This window comes from Schistocerca piceifrons, chromosome X, assembly GCF_021461385.2.
Source record: "Schistocerca piceifrons isolate TAMUIC-IGC-003096 chromosome X, iqSchPice1.1, whole genome shotgun sequence".
NCBI classification, from domain to species: Eukaryota; Metazoa; Arthropoda; class Insecta; order Orthoptera; family Acrididae; genus Schistocerca; species Schistocerca piceifrons.
The window spans coordinates 282,115,910-282,140,309 of NC_060149.1; the positions used below are offsets into that span (position 1 = coordinate 282,115,910).

The 24,400-nt window shown below is 40.9% G+C and overlaps 1 protein-coding gene across 1 annotated transcript in view; it reads left to right on the forward strand.

Moving 5' to 3' along the window:
• Nucleotides 1–24,400, forward strand: part of LOC124722311 (glutamate receptor ionotropic, kainate 2-like) — a 593,330-nt gene that overhangs the window by 329,598 nt on the left and 239,332 nt on the right. The window contains exons 8-9 of the mRNA XM_047247491.1: nt 7,956–8,174; nt 11,045–11,254. Of these exons, the coding sequence (XP_047103447.1) occupies nt 7,956–8,174; nt 11,045–11,254 (429 nt within the window). The remainder of the gene's footprint in view (nt 1–7,955; nt 8,175–11,044; nt 11,255–24,400) is intronic.

The following is a 24,400-nucleotide window of genomic DNA, read 5'->3' on the forward strand; positions in this document are numbered from 1 at the left end:
CATTAATTAATGTTTACTTTGGCCCAAAAACGGGTGGACAACGTTACCACTAAAATTTTTGGTCGCCTCCCTAACGATATGAAGAACAGGGTTAACTTTGAAAACGAACTTCAAAAATTTCTCCTTGACAACTCCTTCTTTTCCGTAGATGGATTTCTATTTAAGTAATACTTAAAATGTGGTAGGTAGGATACACTAATTTTTATCCACGTGAAGAAATACTAATAAATGATCAACCTGTAGCCATATTTCCAATGAATGTATAATATGAATGTAAAATGACCGGTTTCACATCATTATGATAAATCATACAAATGAGCCACGGAACTTGAAACTAAGTAATTAACTGATTGACAGATTGTCCGATCGACAGTAGGAAAACCGGAAAACAAGAGAACCAAAGTGACTCAGACGTGTTACAGAAGGATGCCTGAAATTAGATGGACTGATAGGATAATAAATCAGGAAGTTCTCTGCAGAATTTAATAGGAAATGAATATGTGGAAAACACTAACTATACGAAGGGGCAGGATGAGAAGATATGTGTTAAGCAATAAGGGAACAGTTTCATGATACTAGAGGGAGCCAAAGACGGCAAAACTGTAGGGGAAGACAAAGAGTGGAATATATTCCACAAAAAATATTTGAGGCAGTATGTGGTACTCTGAAATAAAGAAAGAGGCACGGGACCCAAGTCATGACGGGCCGCATCAAATCAATCCCGAACTCGTACGGGACTTGGTAGATTAATCTGCCACGAGTAATGAGTATAATGGGCAAACATCTATTAGGCGCACTACGAATGTAGTGGTGTGGACATGTTGGGAATATGGGTCTCACGGGGAGCGTGCAAGGGATAAGTCCCTGCAGGCGCACTATCCTTTGTGCCCTGGGTGGCTCAGATGGACAGAGCGTCTGCCATGTAAGCAGGAGATCCCGGATTCGAGTCCCGGTCGGGGCACAAATTTTCAACATGTCCCAAATGAAGTATATCAACGCCTCTTTGCAGCTAGGGTGTCCATTTAATTATCATTTCATATCTTATTAGCGTTGTGAGAAGCGACAGCAATATTCCATTCTTGGACAGTTTCTCTTAGCTAAGCTATACATGCGGCTTCACCGCAGGAACAGACCCTAGTTGGCAGTTTGCTTAAGGAACCCTCTTAGCGTTCGAGTCTGAAAGGAGTTGGACTGCGAGGTAATGTACCCAAGGTACCGCATTGTGCAGAAGGGACAGTGGCTGTGCTGGACCGAATTCTGGTCGCTCTGGGGAAATCCGCCGTCTTGGAGACGAGCATAAAGGGGGCCCCCTAAGCAATGTGTAGCTGCTCGTTAGTGTACGGAGCTTTCGGCCAGACCTCTGCTAATTTAGAATCGTGAAATGCACCTTAGCTCGGAATTTCGTAACGAAGTCCAGGTAGCGTTCGACTGCGCTACATTACTTGTAATTTGTTGCACCATACTAATCGTGATGCATGAAATGAAATCGGGTGTGCAGTAAATCTATGACTCTAGCACACAAGTACTAGCATGAACGTGAATACGTCCAGTCCTCATCCATTACATGAGTAAATTACCCGTTGGCTTATAATTGTGAAGGCACCCATGAGATTGACATTATTATCGAGATGTTAAATGTTGCAATCAGTAAAATAAATTAATGTTTAACTCATTGGTTTGCTATTATTCCAAGCAAATAAAATAGAATCACGTATTTATAATGAGAATGAAAATCAGAGAAGTAATTATCAGAGGAAAAAAAAGGTTCAAATGGCTCTAAGCACTAAGGGACTTAACACCTGAGGTCATCAGTCCCCTAGACTTAGAACTACTTAAACCTAACGACAGCACACACATCCATGCCCGAGGCAGGATTCGAATCTGCGACCGTAGCAGCAGCGCTGTTCCGTACTGAAGCACCTAGAACCGCTCGGCCACGACGGCCGGCTTATCAGAGAAAGATGGAATGATAAATAAACTAGAAGCGTTAGAAGGAGAACCTTTTATTAACCCTACACATGACCAGGAATCTTTGTACTTGTTCCATTAGCCGGCCGAAGTGGCCGTGCGGTTAAAGGCGCTGCGGTCTGGAACCGGAAGACCGCTACGGTCGCAGGTTCGAATCCTGCCTCGGGCATGGATGTTTGTGATGTCCTTAGGTTAGTTAGGTTTAACTAGTTCTAAGTTCTAGGGGACTAATGACCTCAGCAGTTGAGTCCCATAGTGCTCAGAGCCATTTGAACCATTTTTTTTGTTCCATTAACAAAGATATTTCCATGAAACGAACGTTCCCCGTAACAGGAACCTTTCAAATATGTACAGGAATCTTTCAACATATATCTGTGTATGTATACTATTAGCAATTTAAAACATAACTTCCTTATCTTGTTGGACATATTCACCCTGTAGATGTACCGGATGCGTTCTGTTTGAAGCTTTCCCGACGTAATAACTATTTTAGTGATACTCGCACGTACCGCTGAATATTACTGTGGTAAATTAAGATGATGAGAAGCTACCCAATAGAAATGTGATGCAGGAACTGCAACAACATCCGACGCTGTGTTTTGAACAGAAAACCATTAAAATACCTCACCCCGTATACTGACTTAAATTACATCTCAGTCTACCTTATTCGTTATGCACCAGACCAAATCTCTGATAAGTAGTAGTATTAAGTGGTGCGAATTGAGTAATGCTGTTTTGCAGCAATCTGTGCTAGGTAAGGCATGCAGTTTGTAATGAATATGGAGTCTAAAGCTGCCTGTGGTGCGGGCGTGAGCAGTATGCGTGACTGCTAAGGCCCGCACTGTTTGCTTTCCAGTAACAAGCGTCGGGCGCGCAAGCTCCGTTACTAATTGGTTTCTGCGGGCTCCCTTTGATGTGCAGGAAGGCTGCCCCGCTCTCACTGCCGCTTCAGCGTCAAAAGCACTTCGTCGCCCACCGTTAGCGAGAACCTTGTCAGCTAGCGGATTTGTTTAAATCCTACGGCCTCAGAAGAAAATGTTGAAACGAGATACCGTGGCGGCAGAGGTCATTTCTATTCAGGATCCACCACAGTATTATGATCTGAGCTGTGAGCACAAAATGTTAAAATATAGAAAACTGTTCCGTCATGAATAGGAACGTTATTTTCTTTCCTGCTCGCTTAGAGCTGTTTGCTATGAAGTAATATTGTCTAGGGAGAACAGATAACTAAGTAAGTATTTTCTACTAAAGGTAGTAAAATTAATGATAGCAAAATATGTTAGGATAAAAAATAGATTTCAAGAATAAATAAATCTTAAAGGAAAATACGGATAATTTGGAAGCTCAAAAGATCGTTGAAATATGACAAGGAAAACAGAAAAATTTCACAGATTTTCTCGATTTTCTTCAAACCCTTAATTAAAAGATCACTCGATATCTAAAATGAGCTGTTTTTTTTTTTTTTAATCGACGGGAAACCTGCTGTTAAAAAATACGTGTATCATGATATATTATGAAATTCTTATAGTTACGTTTAAATTTCTAGTTACAATATTTGAATTGGCATATTCACTATAGCAGAAGGAGGATTTCTCATTAAGAGAAAAACTGCGTCACTAACGCATGAAACCATTTTAGAATGACGAAGCTAAGGAAAATAAACAATAATGCCAGATTTATTGGAACTGTGAGAACTCACACATTATGAAAGTCCCTTTTTAGAACAGTAGAAAAGAGTATATAAACCTACAAAATCGGAAAATACCATTCAGATGCACACTGCTCAATACCGCAATAACTGTATTTTCTAGTTGAGAGAAGTATCATATTAAGCAGCAACATATGAAACACTATCCTACAGTTTTAGAAGCTTAGTCATAGTAAATTAAATACAGTTTGAAGAATGTCAGCATGATTTCAGAGAAAACAATTATTAAATTGGAGAAATTATACTGAAAACCTGAAAATTCTCATTAGAATTTGGGACAGAATCACACAGAGTAAAATGTAATAATATGGAAACATTAAAAGAAACTAACACATTACTATACGTTAAAAACAGTTTATAAAACCGTAATAGATTTAATATTTAGTGAATCACTCATAGGAAAAGGATCTCAGCTATTTGAAATAAATGGTGAAATGTAAAAGGAGACTGCATATCATTTTGAATAGACAACTCTGTTTTTCAATAAATGATAAAATAATATCAGTGACTACAAGAATAATTTTAATTGTTGGGGGAAATAAACTGTTTGTGGTAATATAAACTACTTCATAATACTTCCACAAAATTAGTTGTAACAGCAACATATGTAAATTGTTGAGACAGTTTAGCAAATAGGCAACACTGAAAATTTATTCAGAAAGTTAAGAAAAACTTGAAAATTGAAAGAAACGTTTGAAAAGAAATGGAAACTGCAAAAGATAGTGTAGTAATTAGAAATATTGCCTATACTGCAAAAAAGAACATGAAACAATGATTATAAATAACAGGAAAATGTAAAAATGTTTGGTTAAGCCACAACTATTTATGATATAATTTGTCATTCTATAATTACTGAACAAAGGTAATATTTATATGTATGTACCCATGAGCATGTATAATAGAAAAGAGATATCAGAAATAAGAATTGCAGTAGATAAAACTGATGAGTGCTCTGTAAGCAAACGGTATTTGATGACTAGAAAGTAATGAAAATATTAAATATCTGTTGTAGACGTAAAATTAAAATTGAAGATATTGGAACTTCAACATAAAAAATAGTAAATAGAGTAATACAAAACCTGTAGTTATAAGGAAGGAAACCACATACACTTTGGCTCACAGTTATCAAACAATTTATGAAAGCAAATTATTCAGACGCTCTTACCACTGAGTTTGGAAAGATGCCATTGTATAAAACAAGAAATCTGGAATGAAGGTAGATATTGATGAAACTGGGAGAAGAGTCTTAGCAAAATAGAAAACAGAGAAAGACGAGGAAATTTAATTTAGTTCAGTTCAATAATGGTAAGATTTAATAAGAATAATGATTGTGATCATGATGATGCTAATCATAAACTACTCGGAAACAAAGAGAAAAACATGTTTTGTGAAATTCACTTATAGCTTTCCCGCCATAGATTCACTGATTTTGTAGGACTGTGTAACATATGCCATACCTAATTCCTCAGTCGGGAGGTTGGGAGGTATGGGAGCGGTATACTGGACAGTAGTATGTAGTGCAGGACAGCATGAGAAACCTATCGTCACAGGAACCTCAAAGATACGGTACAGGCAGCAAATTTAATATGTCAAAAATGTAGTGCCTGCTGTTCAAATCATCAGCTATATGAACCAGTGATGACGCACAGTGAGAAGCAATTACGATTTTCAGCGGTACAGTGCAGCACGAATACTGCTTCACATGCACTGTAATTACAATTAATAACTTTAAACTTCCTGCTGCATTACGTCTCTAAGTTCTGTGCTTAATTCGCTCAATTATCAGTAGCACATATCGCAATATAAACCTCTGAATGCCTCACATGTTGCTGCTCCAAATCACCAGTGCTTTCCACTAATAACAACCATATAGAATATGCCTTCAACCTGATAATAATGGTTGGCCATTTAAAAGTGTGTGGATAAAATAAAACATCATGAATGACACAGAATTACACTACTGGCCATTACAATTGCTACACCAAGAAGAAGTGCAGATGATAAACGGGTATTCATTGGACAAATGTAATATACCAGAACTGACATGTGATTACATTTTCACGCAGTTTGGGTGCATAGATCCTGAGAAATTAGTACCCATAACAACCACCTCTGGCCGTAATAACGGCCTTGATGCGCCTGGGCATTGAGACAAACAGAGCTTGGATGGCGTGTACAGCCAATGCAGCTTCAACACGATACCACAGTTCATGAAGAGTAGTGACGCGTATTGTGACGAGCCAGTTGCTCGGCCACCATTTACCAGACGTTTTCAATTGGTGAGAGATCTGGAGAATGTGCTGGCCAGGGCAACAGTCCAACATTTTCTGTATCTAGAAAGGCCCGTACAGGATCTGCAACATGCGGTCGTGCATTATCCTGCTGAAATGTAGGGTTTCGCAGGGATCGAATGAAGGGTAGAGCCACGGGTCGTAACACATCTGAAATATAACGTCCACTGTTCAAAGTGCAGGCAATGCGAACAGGAGGTGACCGAGACCTGTAACCAATGTAACCAATGGCACCCCATACCATCACGCTAGGTAATACGCCAGTATTGCGATGACGAATACACGCTTCGAATGTGCGTTCACCGCGATGTCGCCAAACACGGAAGCGGCCATCATGTTACTGTAAACAGAACAAATTCATCCGAAAAAATGACGTTTTGCCATTCGTGCACCCAGGTTCGTCGCTGAGTACACCATCGCAGGCGCTCCTGTCTGTGATGCAGCGTCAAGGGTAACCGCAGCCATGGTCTCCGAGCTGATAGTCCATGCTGCTGCAAACGTCGTCGAACTGTTCGTGCATATGGTTGTTATCTTGCAAACGTTCCCATCTGTTGACTCGGGGATCCAGACGTGGCTGCACGATCCGTTACTGCCATACGGATAAGATGCCTGTCATCTCGACTGATAGTGATACGAGGCCGTTGGGATCCAGCACGGTGTTCCGTATTACCCTCCTGAACACACCGATTCCATATTCTGCTAACAGTGATTGGATCTCGACCAACGCGAGCAGCAATGTCGCGATACTATAAACCGCAGTCGCGATAGGCTACAATCCGACCTTTATCAAAGTCGGAAACGTGATGGTACGCACGCATTTCTCCTCCTTACACGAGGCATCACAACAACGTTTCACCAGGCAACGCCGGTCAACTGCTGTTTGTGGATGAGAAATTGGTTGGAAACTTTCCTCATGTCAGCACGTTGTAGGTGTCGCCACCGGCGCCAACCTTGTGTGAATTCGGTGAAAAGCTAATCATTTGCATATCACAGCATCTTCTTCCTGTCGGTTAAATTTCGCGTCTGTAGCACGTCATCTTCGTGGCGTAGCAGTTTTAATGGCTAGTAGTGTATATGTTTTCTCATTTTAATTGACAGTCGCAGCCCTCAAAATAATACATTGTGGATTTCATCGGTATAGGTCTAACTTTTTAATTTCCAGAGACACTAATAGGACTGGTAAATAAATGTAGCTGGTACAGTATGACTTACTGATTCGTAGAGAGAGTACAGGCAGCGGTTGCTTTGAAACGACACTTTACTAAGGCAGTTTGTTATTGAAAAAGCTTCTAATGTAAAACGTCGAATTAAATAATATCCACAAAGAGTGAAGCGTAGTTACATATTACAAACCAATCATGCGAACATTTTGAGAAAATACGCATATTAAAAGTGTGAACAGCGCAGAATTATAATGTATTGGAAGCTATGTAGACGTTAATGCAGTGAAAGGTCTGAGGTACACAGCAGTAATTTTATAAGGCGATCAAACAGTTTCCTTTTGAGGACGTTGCTGCAGCGCGTATGCAACGTAGCTGCTGCTTCATGATAACACACTTACCCGTATCACAAATTATGTAGCGCAGAAGCTACACCAACTCAAGTGGGTGACACTCGAACACTCGCCTTATAGTCTGGATCCCTCCCAGTATGGTTATCAAGCCTCCAGTGGCCCAATGCTTACGGCGACTTTGACTAGGAATATCTATTCCGGACTGTAAGGCCTACAAACGGAAACTTTTTGGTCGCCCCTTACAACTTGGCTGTAAATAAGCCGAACAGTAAAAAGCAAGCAATGCATTATCATTCGTAACTAAAAAAAAATATTATTGTGGACAGTATAATGCAGGAATGTGACCAGAAGCATTTCTGTTGCAGATGGGACACGAGAGCCTCTCGGGCAACATCACATTCGACAAGATAATTGGAGAAGATATTACTGCGAACAATATAACGTAAAAATGTGACCAGAAGCGTTTTTGTTGCAGATGGAACACGAGGGCCTTACGGGTAGCATCATGTTCGACAGCATGGGGACTCGAGTCGGATTCACACTCGAGGCTGTCGAGTTATCCGCTGCAGGCTTTAAGCGCATTGGAACATGGGCACCAGAAAACGGCTTCTCCTCCGCCAGGACAGAAAAGGAAACCATCGATGATACTCTACATAAAATTTATGGCCGCCATCTGATTGTCGCTTCCAGATTGGTGAGTACGAAGACACTTCGTCACTGATTTGTTGTCACACACGGCGAGAAAATGTTTAGTATAAGAGAGAATAGCCGTATCAGTAGACGAGACCACTAAGTAATGCCGCGGATTGGCACTAGACTCGGAAGCAATCACACTCTGGAGGTCACAGGATTTTCATCGCCACTACTTTCTCGCATAAGAGAGGAGGTTGTGGCGTAAACTTACATTATCGTCAGACTGTGTGTTATAGTACTCACTGAAGTTCCAAATATCGCCTGAATTTTCATATGACATTGTTGGCTGTCATCCGGCGCTGCTGGTGATCATCATTACGGCAATTAGGGACGGTGGCTTCGGCGAGAAGAATAGACTGTGCTTCGCTAAAAGCCTTGTTTCTGATCATTATCAGCAACCCACTTTGGATGATACACTCTACGCACAATCATCATAGTCATCTTGGACTAACCACATATACTCAATATGCAAGCTGGCAACATATTAGCCACACAAAATAACTACCAAGAAAAATTATCGATATTGAATTTACAAATGCTCCTAGAGGAAATCGATAGTCCTGCACATATTCTCCACAGGCGTACGTACGGCAGATTGTTTTTTCGTTATCATAGTCTGTTAGTGTCGACAGAAGGACAGCTTGTATACCATTAAAAATCACAGTTGCATCCTCGTGTATCTATCTTTTGAATATTGTACACCCTATATAAATCGCAATGACAGATTTGATACACTCCCCAGTTACTAAGTAACAGCAAAACTTTTACTTCTTCAGCGATAATTCCTACCTATTTGTCACGGTTGAGTCTTTAAATTCAACAGATGTCATACTAATGTTAACAGCTAGTTATATGCCCAGCACCTACTTTACATTCAGAGCAACTGAGCCGGAGGTAGCTCTCCTGCCACCACAGCGATTTGAATGGTTCCGCGTGGTTCTAGTATGGGATGTCATCGAATGCTGTACTGGACATCGTGTAACAGTCGAGCTTGGGCTGGCAAAATGCGCGATATCAACGGATTCGATCTCGTCCGGGTTGTGGGTGCCAAACACACAAGTCGCTCCACCTCAGAAGTCGTGCACGCACTGAGCTATTGGTATGTCACTATGTCGAGGGTGTGCTGTGAGAAGCTCTATACAAGAAAAGCGCCACCATCAGAGCCTACTGTCGTGGGAAAAAATGTGTTGAACACAATGGTCGACTTCGAGTATCGCTGATCGTAACTGCGGGTAGAGAGTTTACAGTGTAACAAGTCACTTACCATACCAGTCGGGGATAACAACAGTCGGTGACCAGGCATACAATCGGAAAATCGTTATGGGGTAAAAAACCACAACCCCACATTCGTACATACGTTAACTGTGCCTCGAAGAAGGGGACAAGAGGTTAGCATGGATAACGCAACACTACTATTAACACACAAAGCACGGAGAAAGTTCTCTCGGACTGATGCGCGGTGCATGTCAGGACTAACGGACAGCGAGGTACGAGTAGTCGAAATTAGCTTGAGTTCATTCATCGGGTTCATTAACAGGACATGGTGGAGAAGTTCTCGAAAGAGGAATGTTTACGTGATATAAAATATGATAATCAAAATATCCACGGGTGTGCTGCCGGTCTATAGTGTCCAACGGGCACAATATTTCGGCGATCATACATGTCGCCATCATCAGGTGAACTGACGGACTGAGCTCCTGTGAACGTGCCGGCACGGAGATCCGTACGCTATGGCTGCTCAGGGGGAACTGGGTTCGGTCGCGGCGGCGGCCGATTTAAATACCCTCCGCCCGCGGCGCGCTCCCTCCGCCGTCCGCGCCCCGCGCCCCGGTCGCGCGTTGGAACAGATTGAGACGGCGTCTGAGATGACGTCGGTGTGATGGCTCTGTCCGCCGTGGTCGTCACAACTATACGTTTGCTCGATTTACTCTTGATTAACCCATTCGCTGGTTCCCAAGCCTTGCTAAGATTATAGCCACAGTCACGGTTTATGAGGTCGTCATTGGTGCGAATTTCGATGGCCTCTCTAACAACGCTGTCCCAGTATCTCGACGTCTGTACCAGAATCCTCGTGCGGTCATACTCCATGGCGTGATTTTCCGACAAACAATGTTCAGCGACCGCCGACTATCTCGGATACATCAGTCGAGTGTGCCTCTGGTGTTCACGGCATCGATCCTCGACGGTACGCATCGTCTGACCAATATACGCCTTGCCACATTGACACGGAATCTGGTACACGCCGGCCTTCCTCAAACCGAGGTTATCTTTGGCGCTCCCCACCAGTGCACGAGTTTTATTTGGAGGACAAAACACAGTTCCTACCCGGTGTTTCTTCAGAATGCGGGCGATTTTCCCCGAGAGTGCGCCTGTGTATGGAATAAATGCAGTGCCTACCTCCTCCCTCGTGACTTCATCCATCTCAACAGGTTGTGCTGCAGTGGTTGGGCGGAGAGCACGTTGAATCTGCCACTCTGAGTACCCATTTTTCACTCTATAATTCAGTTTCTAATAGGTACATTTATCTCACAGTTCCTGGGAAAGGCTGTGTGTCGTCACCTACAAAGTGGTTGAACGTTAGCAGTATTTGTTAATGGAGATATTTTATAAATATTTAGAAACAACTATAAACGCAAGGAAAATGTAATAAGATAGTGGATCTACTGTGGTTTTAATGGCGTATTTTTTTCACCATTGTACATTTAGAAACTCACTTTCATCTTCAGGGCTTCAGTTAGCTTAAAGACAGTAGACAAGAGTTCATTATTACGTTCTCCATTCCTTTAATTGTTTTGGTTTTGTCAACAGTAGCTGCTATTGCTGCCATGAAATTACAAATCACTCTATTCACAGTAATATGACTTGTTTCAGGGTCCTCCTTACTTGCGTGAAAAGCCAAAGAAGGTCCCACCACGAATAGGAAACGACCGTTATGAGGGATATTCGATGGATCTAATCACACAAATCTCAGAGATACTGAATTTCACCTTCGAATTCCAGCTGGTGTCAGATGGCGAGTATGGAACCTACAATCCACGTACCCAGAGATGGAATGGGCTCATTGGAGAACTCATTTCCAGGGTAAGTTACCGGCTTCATTGTCCCAACACTGTAAATATTACATTGGCTTCAAATTGATGAGTAATGTGTTAATACATGTAATATCCCAAAATCCTTTCTTCTTCTTCTTCACTCAAATTTTGATGAAATATTCCCTCACTATCCCATTACGTATATACTAGTTCGAAAAGTAGGAGTAAACAAACGCCAAAGAAAAAAACTTAGCATGAGGTAAACCTAAAAGAGGGATCTTAGTCATGTAAGAGATTTTGTATTATCTAAGGCGAACAAGAAAAGCCTAAACAGGTTCACCACATAAAAGGGGGGAAGGATTGCTCATGGCTTTCGTTTTTATTTCCAAACAACAGGAGTGCAATGACGAGTGAAACCGTAAGTACATTTTCTTATTAAATCCAGTAAAATGAAAAAATCTTTCGACGCAAGCAATGCATAATGCTTTCGTTTCGCTACGACCCTGTAATGAAGACTAAAGTGACGTTAATCATTTAATTGTTTATATATTTCATGAACTTGCTGGAGAAGCAAAGCTGAGATTTAAATATTCTGGAAGGTGGTCTAATAAAGAGCGCAAGAAAGGTGGTATGAGCTTAGAACGATAGCAATAAGAAGATTACGTATGGATAAAGTGGCTGTTTATTATTTTCATCATATAATAGTTCCTCTAAAAGCAATGAAATAATTTACCAATAAATTAGTTAAAATCGATCCCTTAACATACACGGGGTGTGGGAAGAGTCTCCAACAACATAATAATTTTGCATCATGACTCATTTAAACTTTCACACAAAGAAAAATATATGTATTTCTGCTTAACCAAAACACTACAAGAAAACTTAATTCAAACGGGGGGGTGGGGTTACTATTTAATTATGCTGCATTTTTTAAGAAAATGGCAGTGAATGCATCGGACTACCCAACGGCGTGTTATAACGAAATTTCGAGTATACGCAGTAATTATATTTCACTTTTAAGTAAACTATTTGATAATATTAAATTAGAAAGAAAGAAAAGATTCACGATATTGCAAGGTTGACGTACGTTTGTTAATGTTGTAACATACTGTAGTACTGTATGGCATAGTAACCTAGAGTCGTAATAAATATGATAACCAATCACACACTCATACATCCAAACGATACTAGTTATCATGAACTAATTAACCCAAATATTTATATGGATAATACTGTGCAGCTAATATATCAATTATAAGAGGCTATCAAAAATATTATGTTTGAAGGCGTTGCTGCAGCGTATATGCAAATTAGCGCGATTCCGATGCGGGTATACAAGCACCAACATAAAGGCAAATGCAAGGATTAGAGTGACATTCATGACTTTCCGACGTGCGTGTCGTAAACGCAGATGATTGAACTGTGACGACATTATGCCTCCAAACAGGACTAACGTGCTGTAATTCTTTTCTTGGCTGTCGAAGGACAAATACCGGTAGACATCCGTTGAAGAACGAAGATGTGTATGGGTAGCATATCTCTGGGAAACCAGCGCAAAATGGTGAGCCAAAGGGTGCTGCTACTTCATGATAATGCACATCAATATGTCGCAGATATCGTGACGCAGAAGTTACGCCAACCCAAGTGGGAGACGCTCGAGCACTTATCCTATAGTCCTGATTCCTTTCCCTGCGATTACCCCGCCTACGGTCCCTTAAAAAGGGCCTTGAAAGGTCGATGATTCCTGTCGGAGGAAGATGTGCAGAAGGTAGTTACGGATGTCTTCACGTATCAAAACACGGTGTTTTACCAACCTGGTGCATCGGTGAGATGATTGCCTCAAGGCTCACGGCGATTTCGCCTAATTGTCATACCGATTCTGGACTGCACGGCCGTCAAACGGAAACTTTTGGATCGCACTTTATAATTCACTGTAATGACGGAACATTACGTTTTTAAAGAAACTTAATACCTAAGGGCAAAATTTTTTTATGATGGTGGGTTGTAAAAATACTTAATCAAAGAAACAAGTTGTCTACACTGTTCTTATTCTTAGACTGCTGAACGTGAGCGAAAGGAGTTATCGAGAAACCTCACTTTACAAACAAGTAGGATTTAGGATTATTACTCATGCGCCGTGGTTAAGTGGCAGATAGTCTCCATATTCTGTATTGTTCCTCATTTGTAGTGTTATGTTAATTATTTCATAATGACAAACCTCTTCTTCTGGCATACAGGGTGAATCACGAGGTTTTCCCCGGTTGCTGGAGGTTATTCCTTAGATGATTTGGAACAAAAAACGTAAATACAGTAATGTGATGAAATCCATAATTAAGGAGCTACAACAGAGTTCCGAACCATGCCACGGTGTATGGAGTGCTACACGTGTGTTCACAGGACACACGGTCAGTCTTAGGCAGACAAGTGCAGTGAGTGGTACGTTATTGATACTGCAGCCACTGTTTACTGTTATTGTCTCCTATGTGCAGTACGCTTTACGATGCCATACAAGTATTCATCGCGGGAGTATGGAGAGGTGGTGTACATTCTGGGCTTCTGTGATGGTAATGCGAAATTTACTGTTGCCGAATATCACTATCGGTATCCTAATTGTAGGATTCCGAGTGCCAAAAACATTTAGTGGAACATATCGAAAATTGCTAGAAACTACTACTCTTCCCATTATTCATATTCATTCCGAAAGTCATCGTGACGTTCAAGAAGAGGAAAACACTCTCTCTTAATTCAGTAGAGTGCAGTCCTCGTTCATGTACAAGACGCCTAGCTACCCGACTGAACGTTTCACAATCTAAGATATGTAGGATTCTTCGTGAGAATGGACTCTATCCTTTCCATGTGCAGAAAGTTCCACATTTAGAGTTACATGATTGTGCCAACCGCTTGCACTTTCGTAACTGGTTAAACACAAACCGGGAGCTCTATGGCTTCATAAGGTTCAGTGATGAGGGAACCTTTACAAGAGATGGCATCAGCAACTTGCATAACATGCATGTCTGGGCAGACGAAAATCCCAGTGTCACTGTAGTATCTCAATTTCGACGCAGATTCAGTGTCATGTCTGGTGTGGTGCTGTGTGTGACCAGTTACTGGGGCCTTTTATTCTCCCGGGAAATTAAAATGGCCAGATGTACCGTAAGTTTTTGTGAAAAGACTTCGCAGCTTTTTGAAGATGTTCCTCTGGAAACAAGATGCCATATGTACGTCCAACATGACAGGGCACCTGCACACTTCCACCATGTGGTAACAGCGTATCTTATTCAGCAGTTCCCACATCGATGGATTTCATCAGCAAACAGAAATATTTTAGAATCACCTGTAATATTAGAGGGCATATCATTTATCTAAATAAGGAACAGGAGTGGCCCCCGCGCTGATCCCTGGGGCAAACCCGATTTAACCGCGCCCAACTCGGACCCCACGACATAGCCCTTGTCAGTAAGGTGGAGAATGACCATTTCCTGTCCGTTCTTAAAGACAGGACGCCTTAGTTAAATGAAAAAAAAGATGCCTAGCGTTCGAAATCTTTCGTTTAATCCATCAGGTACCTCGCAGAGAAAAGAGAATACAGCATTTTCAGTTGCTAAGCCATTTCTAAAACCAAACTGTACGTTTGATAACAAATTATGTGAAATCAAATGATCATTTATCCTTACATACACAGTCTTTTCAATAACTTTAGCAAATACATATGGCATAGAAAAAGGTCTACATTATCCATTTCTCCCTTTTTATAATCGTTCAGGAAATTGACCATTCATAACGGAAAAATTACAAATATGGATAATTACAGGGCTGACATGGACAGCACAGTACTTACGTATTCAGCTAGATACTCCATCGTATCCATGAGTGTCATTATCTTCACTGATTTCAGATATCAGTCTCGGAAAGGCATTTTCCAAGAGAGTTATATGATTCCCTGCAGAAACTGTGTTTTTATTCAAACCACCAGCTATCTTCAGAAAGTAATAGTGAAATACTGTGCATGTATCTGACTTATGAGTATTAGAAACATTTTTACTACATACTTACTTTATATCCCGGATCTTGTGCTGCTGACTGGACACTACCTTCACAACTGACCACATGATTTTAATTTTATCCTCTGAATTAGCTATTCTATTTGCGTACCACATACTATTTGTCTTCCTGATAACATTTTTAAGCACCTTACAATACTGCTTGTGATGGGCTACTGTGACTCGATTGTGACTACTCCTAACATTCTGATATAATTCTCACTTTGTTCTACATGATATCCTTATCCCATCAGTCAGTCACCCACCTGCCTTTTTCTGCTAGTACCCTGTTTAGAACGTTCTAATGGAAAGCAGCTTTCAAAGAGCATGAGAAATGTGTTAAGGAAAGCTTTATATTTGTCATCTATGTTATCAGCACTATAACCATCTTGCAGCTCTTGTCCCTAATGAGGTTTAAAAAACCCTCTATTGCCATTGAATAAGCTTTTCTAGATAGTTTGTAATTACATATAGCATTTGTTTAAGTACAAAAATCTTTCAAGATTAAAATTTTTGCATCATGTTCTGAAAGGCCATTCACCCTTTTACTACTAGAATGCCCATCTAGTAATGAAGAACGAATAAAAATATTGTCTATGGTTGTGCTACTGTTTCCTTGCATCCTGGTTGGAAAAAATAGTCCGCATCAGATCATATGAATTTCGGATATCTTTCAACATACTTTTCCTTACACAGTCACTTACAAAATTAACATTGAAGTCACGGCATACATTTAATTTTTAGTAGTTCCTGTAAAGTGAACCAAGAACCTTCTCTAGCTTTAGCAGAAATGTTAGGGGACCTATAAATAACAACAATTACTAGTTTAGTTTCACTAAATTCAACAGACCTTGCATAACATTCAATTACCTGCTCAGTGCAGTGTTTTGATACGTCTGTGGACTGAAACGGAGTACTGTTTTTAAGTACATTGCCACTCCCCCACTCCGCAAAGAACTTGAAAATCAGTCGGCTAATCTGTAACCTGGTAAAGGAAGTCTCAGAATTGTCAAATTATATAAGCACTGTTCCAATATACCAATAATGTCAGAGTCAACATCTATAAGCAGTTCCCTAACTTTATTTCTAATAACTCTCGTATTTTGATGAACTTTGCTAGTCCCTTCACTACTTTGACGCCTGACCTTCGCTGAAGGTGGCTCCTTTGTTAGAGAACTTCTTTTAAGCAGGAATGCCTATCAGCTGATTCCGTCTAGAAAGGTGCAGCTCTAACATTGACTACTACAGAAATTTTCCAATGAGTGATCCCACCACCGCATACTACACTGTCACACAGGATCCAAGCCCAACTAATTCACTGGGAAAACCGTTTGAGCGATGTTCACCAGTTTATTTCCGAACAGGGTAAACTCGCTCAACATTTTCATTCTCGGGTGCGGGATTTACAAACTAGTGTAAGCCGTTTTGGTTTCGAGGACTTGGGATCGGTGAGTGGCGAGCAGAAATTTTCGTCCGGGTAAGTAATGCTCGAGAGCAATGGTCAGGGGGTAGAGGAGGTTCAGCAATCATCTGGAGGTATCTTTGGTAAATTGCCTCACGCTGTGGACCATTTGCTCTAAGATATTAAGGAACTCTCGGTAGAGAATTTGAGCGAGGTAAAATCCGTTTTGTGGCTTACTATTAAGTTTGAATTCCATGCTAACACTTTGGAGATGTCACATGATATTCTACGTCAGTTGTTGTATTTTCCGAAGTCCTGTAAGAGCAAAGGGGACTGAAGGGTATTCGGAAGCTGCAGTGGTACATAATTAATATATGTTTTGCTATAACTGTAATAATATGTCTTACAAACTAAACAGAAAAAAATCGCTCTGAGCACTATGGGACTTAACATCTGAGGTCATCAGTCCCCTAGAACTTAGAACTACTTAAACCTAACTAACCTAAGGACATCACAAACATCCATGCCCGAGGTAGGATACGATCCTGCGACCGTAGTGGTCGCGCGGTTCCAGACTCAAGCGCCTAGAACCGCTTGGCACACCGGCCGGCAACTAAACAGACATTCAAAAGATATTTATAGCTTCTGAGAGAAGACATATGTCCACAGGTCAAATAATTTCTGTTTACATTAGACGAAAAGAGAATAATTCAGACAAAAAGTCTTTACCTTAACTCGACACTCAGAGATATTGTCTGTTCTTGTTGTAGTTTTATCTGTTATCTAGAATTATTTCCCAGAACCCATAACGTATTTGTTATCTTTCCTTTTCTTCTTCTTTTTTTTTTAACACTGTTTGCGAATCAGATACGTGTTTATGCACAAACATAAATCAATATTTCAAAGCATACATCGAATCTACTGGGTGGCGCACGAAATGTGTTACCATTTTCTTTTTGAATATAAACTTTATTGTCATTACACTCCGAAAGGAACATATACTACAATGAAGAGCCGTCCATGGAGATTTGTTCTAACTTAGCACATGCTGAATATGTCCACCATTTCGTTTCCTAACTTCCTTCAAACGAACACTGAAGTTAGTGATTACCCTACGGCACATGTCTTCCGTAATTTCACTGCAAGCTTGAAGAATAAGTCTTCTGAGCTCCATTAAATCACGTGGACGTTTCGGGAAATTTTTTTCCTTTAGCTACCCCCAAAGAAAAAAGTCACATGGATTGAGGTCTGGACTATTGGGGGGCCAATTTTGTCCGTCATTGAAGTGACCTGGAAACCTGAGTGAAATGATCTGCATGTCGAAATGTTGGTGTAAAAACTCCAACACAGTGTTTGCAGTATGTGGCCTTGCTCCATCTTGCATGAACCACTGCGTGTTGAAGGGCAAGGCAGTAGCAAGAAGCTGTGGAATGAAGCTATTGCGAAGCACGCTCAAATAACACTCACTGTTCACAGTTTCTTCAAAGAAAAAGGGTCTAATAAGTCCGTGACTGGAAATTGCTGCCCACGCTGTAATCCTCAGAGCATAATATTGTCATTCATGAAGCACTTGTGGGTTTCCAGTGGTCCAAAAGCGTACATTTTGTTTGTTAACCACACCGTCTAAATGAAAATGCGCCTCGTCTGAAAACCAAACGTTGTTGTGAGTTTCTTCCGTATCCTCCGCCCACTGAGGAAACAGTAGTCTCTGCTGCTTGTGTTCTTCAGTGAGCTTCTGTGCACAGGTCATCTTGTAAGGGTACATATGGAGGTCACTTTTAAGAATGCGTTGGACGGAGCGTCTGGATATTCCCAGTTGCACTGCTGCCTTTCTACACGATTTCCCGGGACTTCTCTGTACAGCAGATTGTACCGCTTCAATATTCTCCGCCGAACAAACAGCCTTAGGCCGAGGTCTCTTCGCTTCCAATACTGTTCCTTCCTGTACAAATTTATCGTACGACCTGTGGATGGTCTTCTTGCAAGGGACCCGTCGTGTGTTAAATTGTTGTCGAAAACGCCTCTGAGTCACAACAAGGCTTTTCGTTTCATGAAAAAGTAACACAATTGCCGATCGTTGCTGTGTCGTCAGTCTTCCATTGTCAGCCATTGCTGCTTACTAGTCTCCTAGCGGCAGTATCGTGAATTAGTTTTTCCAAGCTCTGCTGGTACTGCTGTAGAGATCCCAGCGGGATATTTAATGTGCGTCGAAAATTGTGAAAGAAACAATTGGTAACACATTTCGTGCGCCACCCTGTATGCTGTCGTGTTTAAGTTGCAATAAAATATTTTCGTATGTAAAATGTATTACGTTTCTGGAGACTAGTTACATATTCTGTTGCCTGTTTAATACTTTGTACGATGTAAACAGGTATTTCGCTAACTTCATGACAGTTGTTATAATCATTATCACATGTAGTGGTGTTAGTCTTGAAATCTTTATGTGGCCTTCGTATTGCAAATGCTGAATCTAGTACTTACCAACTGCACATCTGCTCTGTAATATTTCACTAATCTTCGCGGAAACCACATACCTGAAATACTGGCCGACTAACTTGTTGCCAGAAATAACCTTCTTAATCACAACATCTCTATCTGCGGACTTACTTGACGCCTAATAAAATACCTAGATACACCATAAATGTATTTGTCAGAACTGTCCAGTGCCTATAAACAGCAACACAATTCACGTTGGCAAAATACATGTCGCCTAATAGACTGTCACCATAACAGCGTACCACTGCTCGTACTTGATACAACTGTAATCTCCCCACTATATATTTCTGCATGAAAGTTAGCCCAAATATCCCTCCCACTCTACAAAAAGTCTTTACTAAAACCATGTACCCACTAATTATTATACAGCTTAAACTCGTATGCTAACCTTTTGCTAAACAGAAACTAATTTGAACTGAACTGTAAGTGTTCCGAATACAACTTGTTTATATCTTAAATGCGCAACAGAAGTACAACAATTACCTGTCCCTAATCAAAATTTCCACTTACCTCGCTTCTTGACAACATTGTTGCAGATTTCTCGAAAGCACAACAGCAAACAGCAAGCAGGCAGTGATAAGCTATATCTCTGTTTTTTTTTTTTTAATAAAATTTCCAAACAGTATTCAAACTGTTGCATACCATATGGTGCAATGAGGTAGTGCGTAATGATATTCCAAGACGACGATTTTAGAATGAAGTATGTATTAAAGAAGACAGAGTGAAACCTCGAATGATCTTTACACATAGCATTAGTCTGAACCACACTATGCTTAACAAAGTGAACAATGATTTGAAAAGGATACAGCGTTAACAGAGGATTTTTGTAAAAATCAAAAAGCTTAATCAGTTGATATTTTAATGCATGACTCAGGGAGGTGGGGTGGCCTTTCTCTCGCCTCTGAGCAAATTCACTAGCTGACAATAATCGTTCCCAGAAACTAGCTAAGCAGTGCTGTAGTTTTACGTCAAACTTCTTCTCTTCAAAAATAAAAACGTTATTCAAAATTTATATTCCTTTTGCCTTCAAAGATATACATAATTTTCATTCTTGTAGTCCTTCACAATAAATCTTTCTTCAGCTAACAGAGCAATACTGAATACGTCCATCACCTACCACACTTCAACTAAGAATGTATCAGACTGCGCAGAGGCTAAGCCTGTGCCACAACAAGACCGAAGACTGGTTAATAGTAACATTATTCCTTCCCTGTCCGATGTACACATAGGTAACTTACTTCCACCTTACACAACCTCCACTTTATAATGACTACGAGACAGTGTACTAGCTGTGACACTCTTTGTTATCACCTCTGCAAAGTCCTATTACTTCGCTGCTTTATTATCTCGTCATAACCACTTAACTTGTTTGGTGTAATCCACTTTTCTGGTGCAGCGAGCTTATACAATACTGTCTAGTCTTTGTGTCGTGCGTTTCTTAAAAGCCTTCATGAGCATCAGTTAAATCTCTTTACCTCTTTATTTTACTTAAAATAGTGTTTGTTCATGAAGTGTGTCCATTAATGTGTTATACGCAACAGAGGCCTTTGTGTATCTATTTTACAAATACGTTTCTTCATAAATACTTCAACCTTACTTTAATTAACTGTTGGTTGTGCTTAATGCTATTCCAAAAATGAATACGTGTTTTCTTAATGGAAAAAACCTTTCGCTATTTGCTTTTCTTTAGTATCTAGTGTAGATATAAAGACTGTGTCAAAAATTTGTGTCCATTCCGTGTGCTCATTGCGGAACATCCTTACAAATTAGTATAATGCTCTCTCACATTAATAATTTCATGAATTTTCATATGACGTTCACATACGCAAATCATTTAATGTTAAATCAGGTTAACACAACACAAACTTTACTCACATCAGCTCACTTTGCTCATTTCTCTTAAATTTATTCCCGACGTAAATACTGTCTTTCTGATCTCCGATAGTGAAGAATAACAAAGACGAATGATGTAGTTCTGAATGAAAGAAGACAATATGAAACGAAAATGAAATAACATTGTCAATTACCTCGCGAACTTGGTAATCGGTAGTTATTTGGCAATGCAAACTACGCTCGCCCCCTGACGTTATTACTCTAGTTTCCCTGTACATCGCAAACTCTTTCTCTTCCGTGTGTGTCCTGATGTTGACCGTTCTATTACTCTCTGTTTCTTCCTCTATCCATGCCCCGCTGAAATGTACCCCACTTTCTTCTAAACAAGCTGTGGTTATGTCACATTGATTAACTCTCTTCCCACCTGTGACACGTCTCATTCCCGTCTTTGCAGCTATCTCTGCTTTTATCAGTAACATGCCATCTGTTTCTTCTCCATCCAGACTGCCCTCATATTATTTAATAGCGAATCTAACTGGTCAAGTACATGCATCAAGTCACAGACGTCGTATTTTTGAATGCTAATAAGTTTTTTTCTATACCGATGCAGAGACTTTGAGTACAACTGCAGTAAAGGCAGATTCTTTAAATGAGCCAGTCGAATAGATATTTTTCACACAGTAGTATTGGAAAAATTCTTTGCAACTACCACAACCACTACTGGCGAAGCATCTACTTCCAAATATTTCGCTACTAGCGCTATTCTGTGTACTGCCGTGAATCACTACTGATTCAGAAATGTGTGCAGAAATTCATCATACGTTTTACCCCAACGATATGACATCGCCTTGAGATTTTCAGCAGTCTGCTTAATTTTTTGTTGTTCTGGCCGATGTTCAGGAATAATACCCTTAAAATGCCAAACGAAGAATGTAAGTTACCTATTCATGAGAAATGGTGGAATTTACATGCGCTAAGGTAATCTACTGGCTCACCTGCACGAATGCTGCCTTTCCTCTTTTCTTGTTCATACTACGTTTCCAATCATTGTTTAATTTCTACTTCTATTTTAGTGAAATTATTAGCTAGAGATTCTATTCATGGACGTCTACCTACCTGTTCCTCGATTCCTCTCAGTTTAACCTTTTTCTTGCCTGTATATTTGGTTTCTGCATTGGAAATTTTGCTGCTAAGTTTACAGCGTTCATTTGCAACAGATTCTAATTTTCTGCTCTGCTGTGTTTGTGTGTTATAGATTTTATTGAAGCTATGGCTTATTTGATTAGTGAAAACCACTTGAGCATCGAGTTGCGCCTTCTAGTCCTTAATTTTTTTCTCCATCTTATACTCCATTTTATCATGATGCTTGTTTAAATTTTTAATTCATTCTTCTGTTTCTGCACTATTCCCTTGATAATAATGTCAGTTTTATATTCAAGTTTTGGAACCTTTTGATCTATTTCCTTGAAGTTATTAATAATTTCATCTTGCTATACTTCAAAATAGTTTTTCGTCTTTGGTTCTTTTTGTTCTTCTTATACTGCATCTAACTCTGCTTCTAATTCTTTATTATCTTTTGTAAGTTCCTTTTTTATGTCGTCTTTAGTTTCCTTGCCCCTTGCTAACTTTTACCTCGAAAATGACTCTATCGACTGATTCTAGTTTTGTCGCACAACATTACTTTCTTTACTATTAAACTCATTTGGCAATGGGTCAACTGACACAGTGCCATGGCTTAACCTATTCAGTTCTTCTGTCAGCTCGTTTGAAATGCTGAAAGCTGACAAGTCCTTCGGGCTGGCCTCTCTACTACTCTAACTATTCAGTATGTGAAGACATACGCAATTATGATGTTTATACTGAGTTCTGAGGACACTGTGGTGGATATAACGTTTATTTAAGGAGGGTTGACGGTGGTTGGGTACTAAGTTCATTAGTTGGTTGGTTGGTCGATTCGGGGGAGGAAACAAAACAGTGAGGTCATCAGTCCCAACGCATTAGGGAAGGATGGGGAAGGAAGTCGGCCATGCCCTTTCACAGGAACCATCCCACCATTTGCCAGAAGTAATTTAGGGAAACTGTGGAAAACCTAAATCAGTATGACCCTTCGCGTCTTTGAGCATTCGTCCTCCCAAGAGTGAGTCCAGTGTGCTAACCATTGCACCACCTCGCTCTAAGTTCGTTACTAGCTTATTGCATACAGTAATTAGAGGTGACAGGCAGGACTGCATTGGTAAACAGTTACCCCTGTGGCTAGACGAAGGAAGTTCGCCACGGAAAAGACGAAAAAGGCAGCTTTACTGCTATCACTTCATGGAAAGTGGACAGACACAGCCGGATATATGCCGGATGGGTCTCTGAGCCCCTGCTGCCGCTCTCACACAGTGGGACTCAGACTGGTGGATGGGTCACACAGTGGGAGGTCCCCTAGCATCAGGAAGAGAGGAACACTTTCTGAGCCGCAGTGCATTGTCCCAGAGGCTCTAGAAATTTTACATCTTCTTTAGTTGAGTAGCGATGGCCCAGCTCCTTTATAATTGTTCCTAGCTGGAGAAAGACCATTCTTCTGAATCTGCAGGTATCCACCTGATGTTTCTGCACACCTTCCTGCTGAGATCTGTGTCTGCTAGGATTGTAAAGAACATTTTGCCACAGTGGTTGATATGGACCAGCACAAATTCAAATGGCTCTGAGCACTATGGGGCTTAACATCTGTGGTCATCAGTCCCCTAGAACTTAGAACTACTTAAACCTAACCAACCTAAGAACATCACACACATCCATGCCCGAGGCAGGATTCGAACCTGCGACCGTAGTGGTCACGCGGTTCCAGATTGAAGCGCCTAGAACCGCACGGCCACGCCGACCGGCTGGCCAGTACAGCAGGACACCCTTTGAACTGCTCATTCACAGGTAGATGAGTTGGCGAAACTACTCCCCGCACCCCCCTCTGCTGAGCCGGTCGCTGATCTGTCTAACTGTATGGTCACAATGCGGCTGTGTGGTGGACACTACTGCACCCAGTGACATGGCAGTTTTCATCAAGCCAAAAGAGAAGGGAAAAGGTTGGAGTGTGGGCTGGCAGGTAGAGGTTGGGGATAACAAGTAGCAGTGCAGCGGAGGAACCGCCACACCCAGACCCTTGACCCAGCCGCTGTAAAATCATACACTACAAAGGTGCATGTGTCAGGGCAGACCAGCTCGACAGGGGGCGTTGGACGACTGGTCAGCCTGTGACTGGGTAGCTTTACAATGTCCGCCAGGACAGCTCTCCCGTTTTTTAAACCACCCATTGACCGGTCAACCAATCTGCCAACCCCCCCTGCCAAGCTGGTCTGTGCCAACATGTTCGCCTTTTACAATTTTATAGTGGTCAAGTCCAGGGTCCAGGTATGTCGGATCCACTGTCACACCACTATCTGCT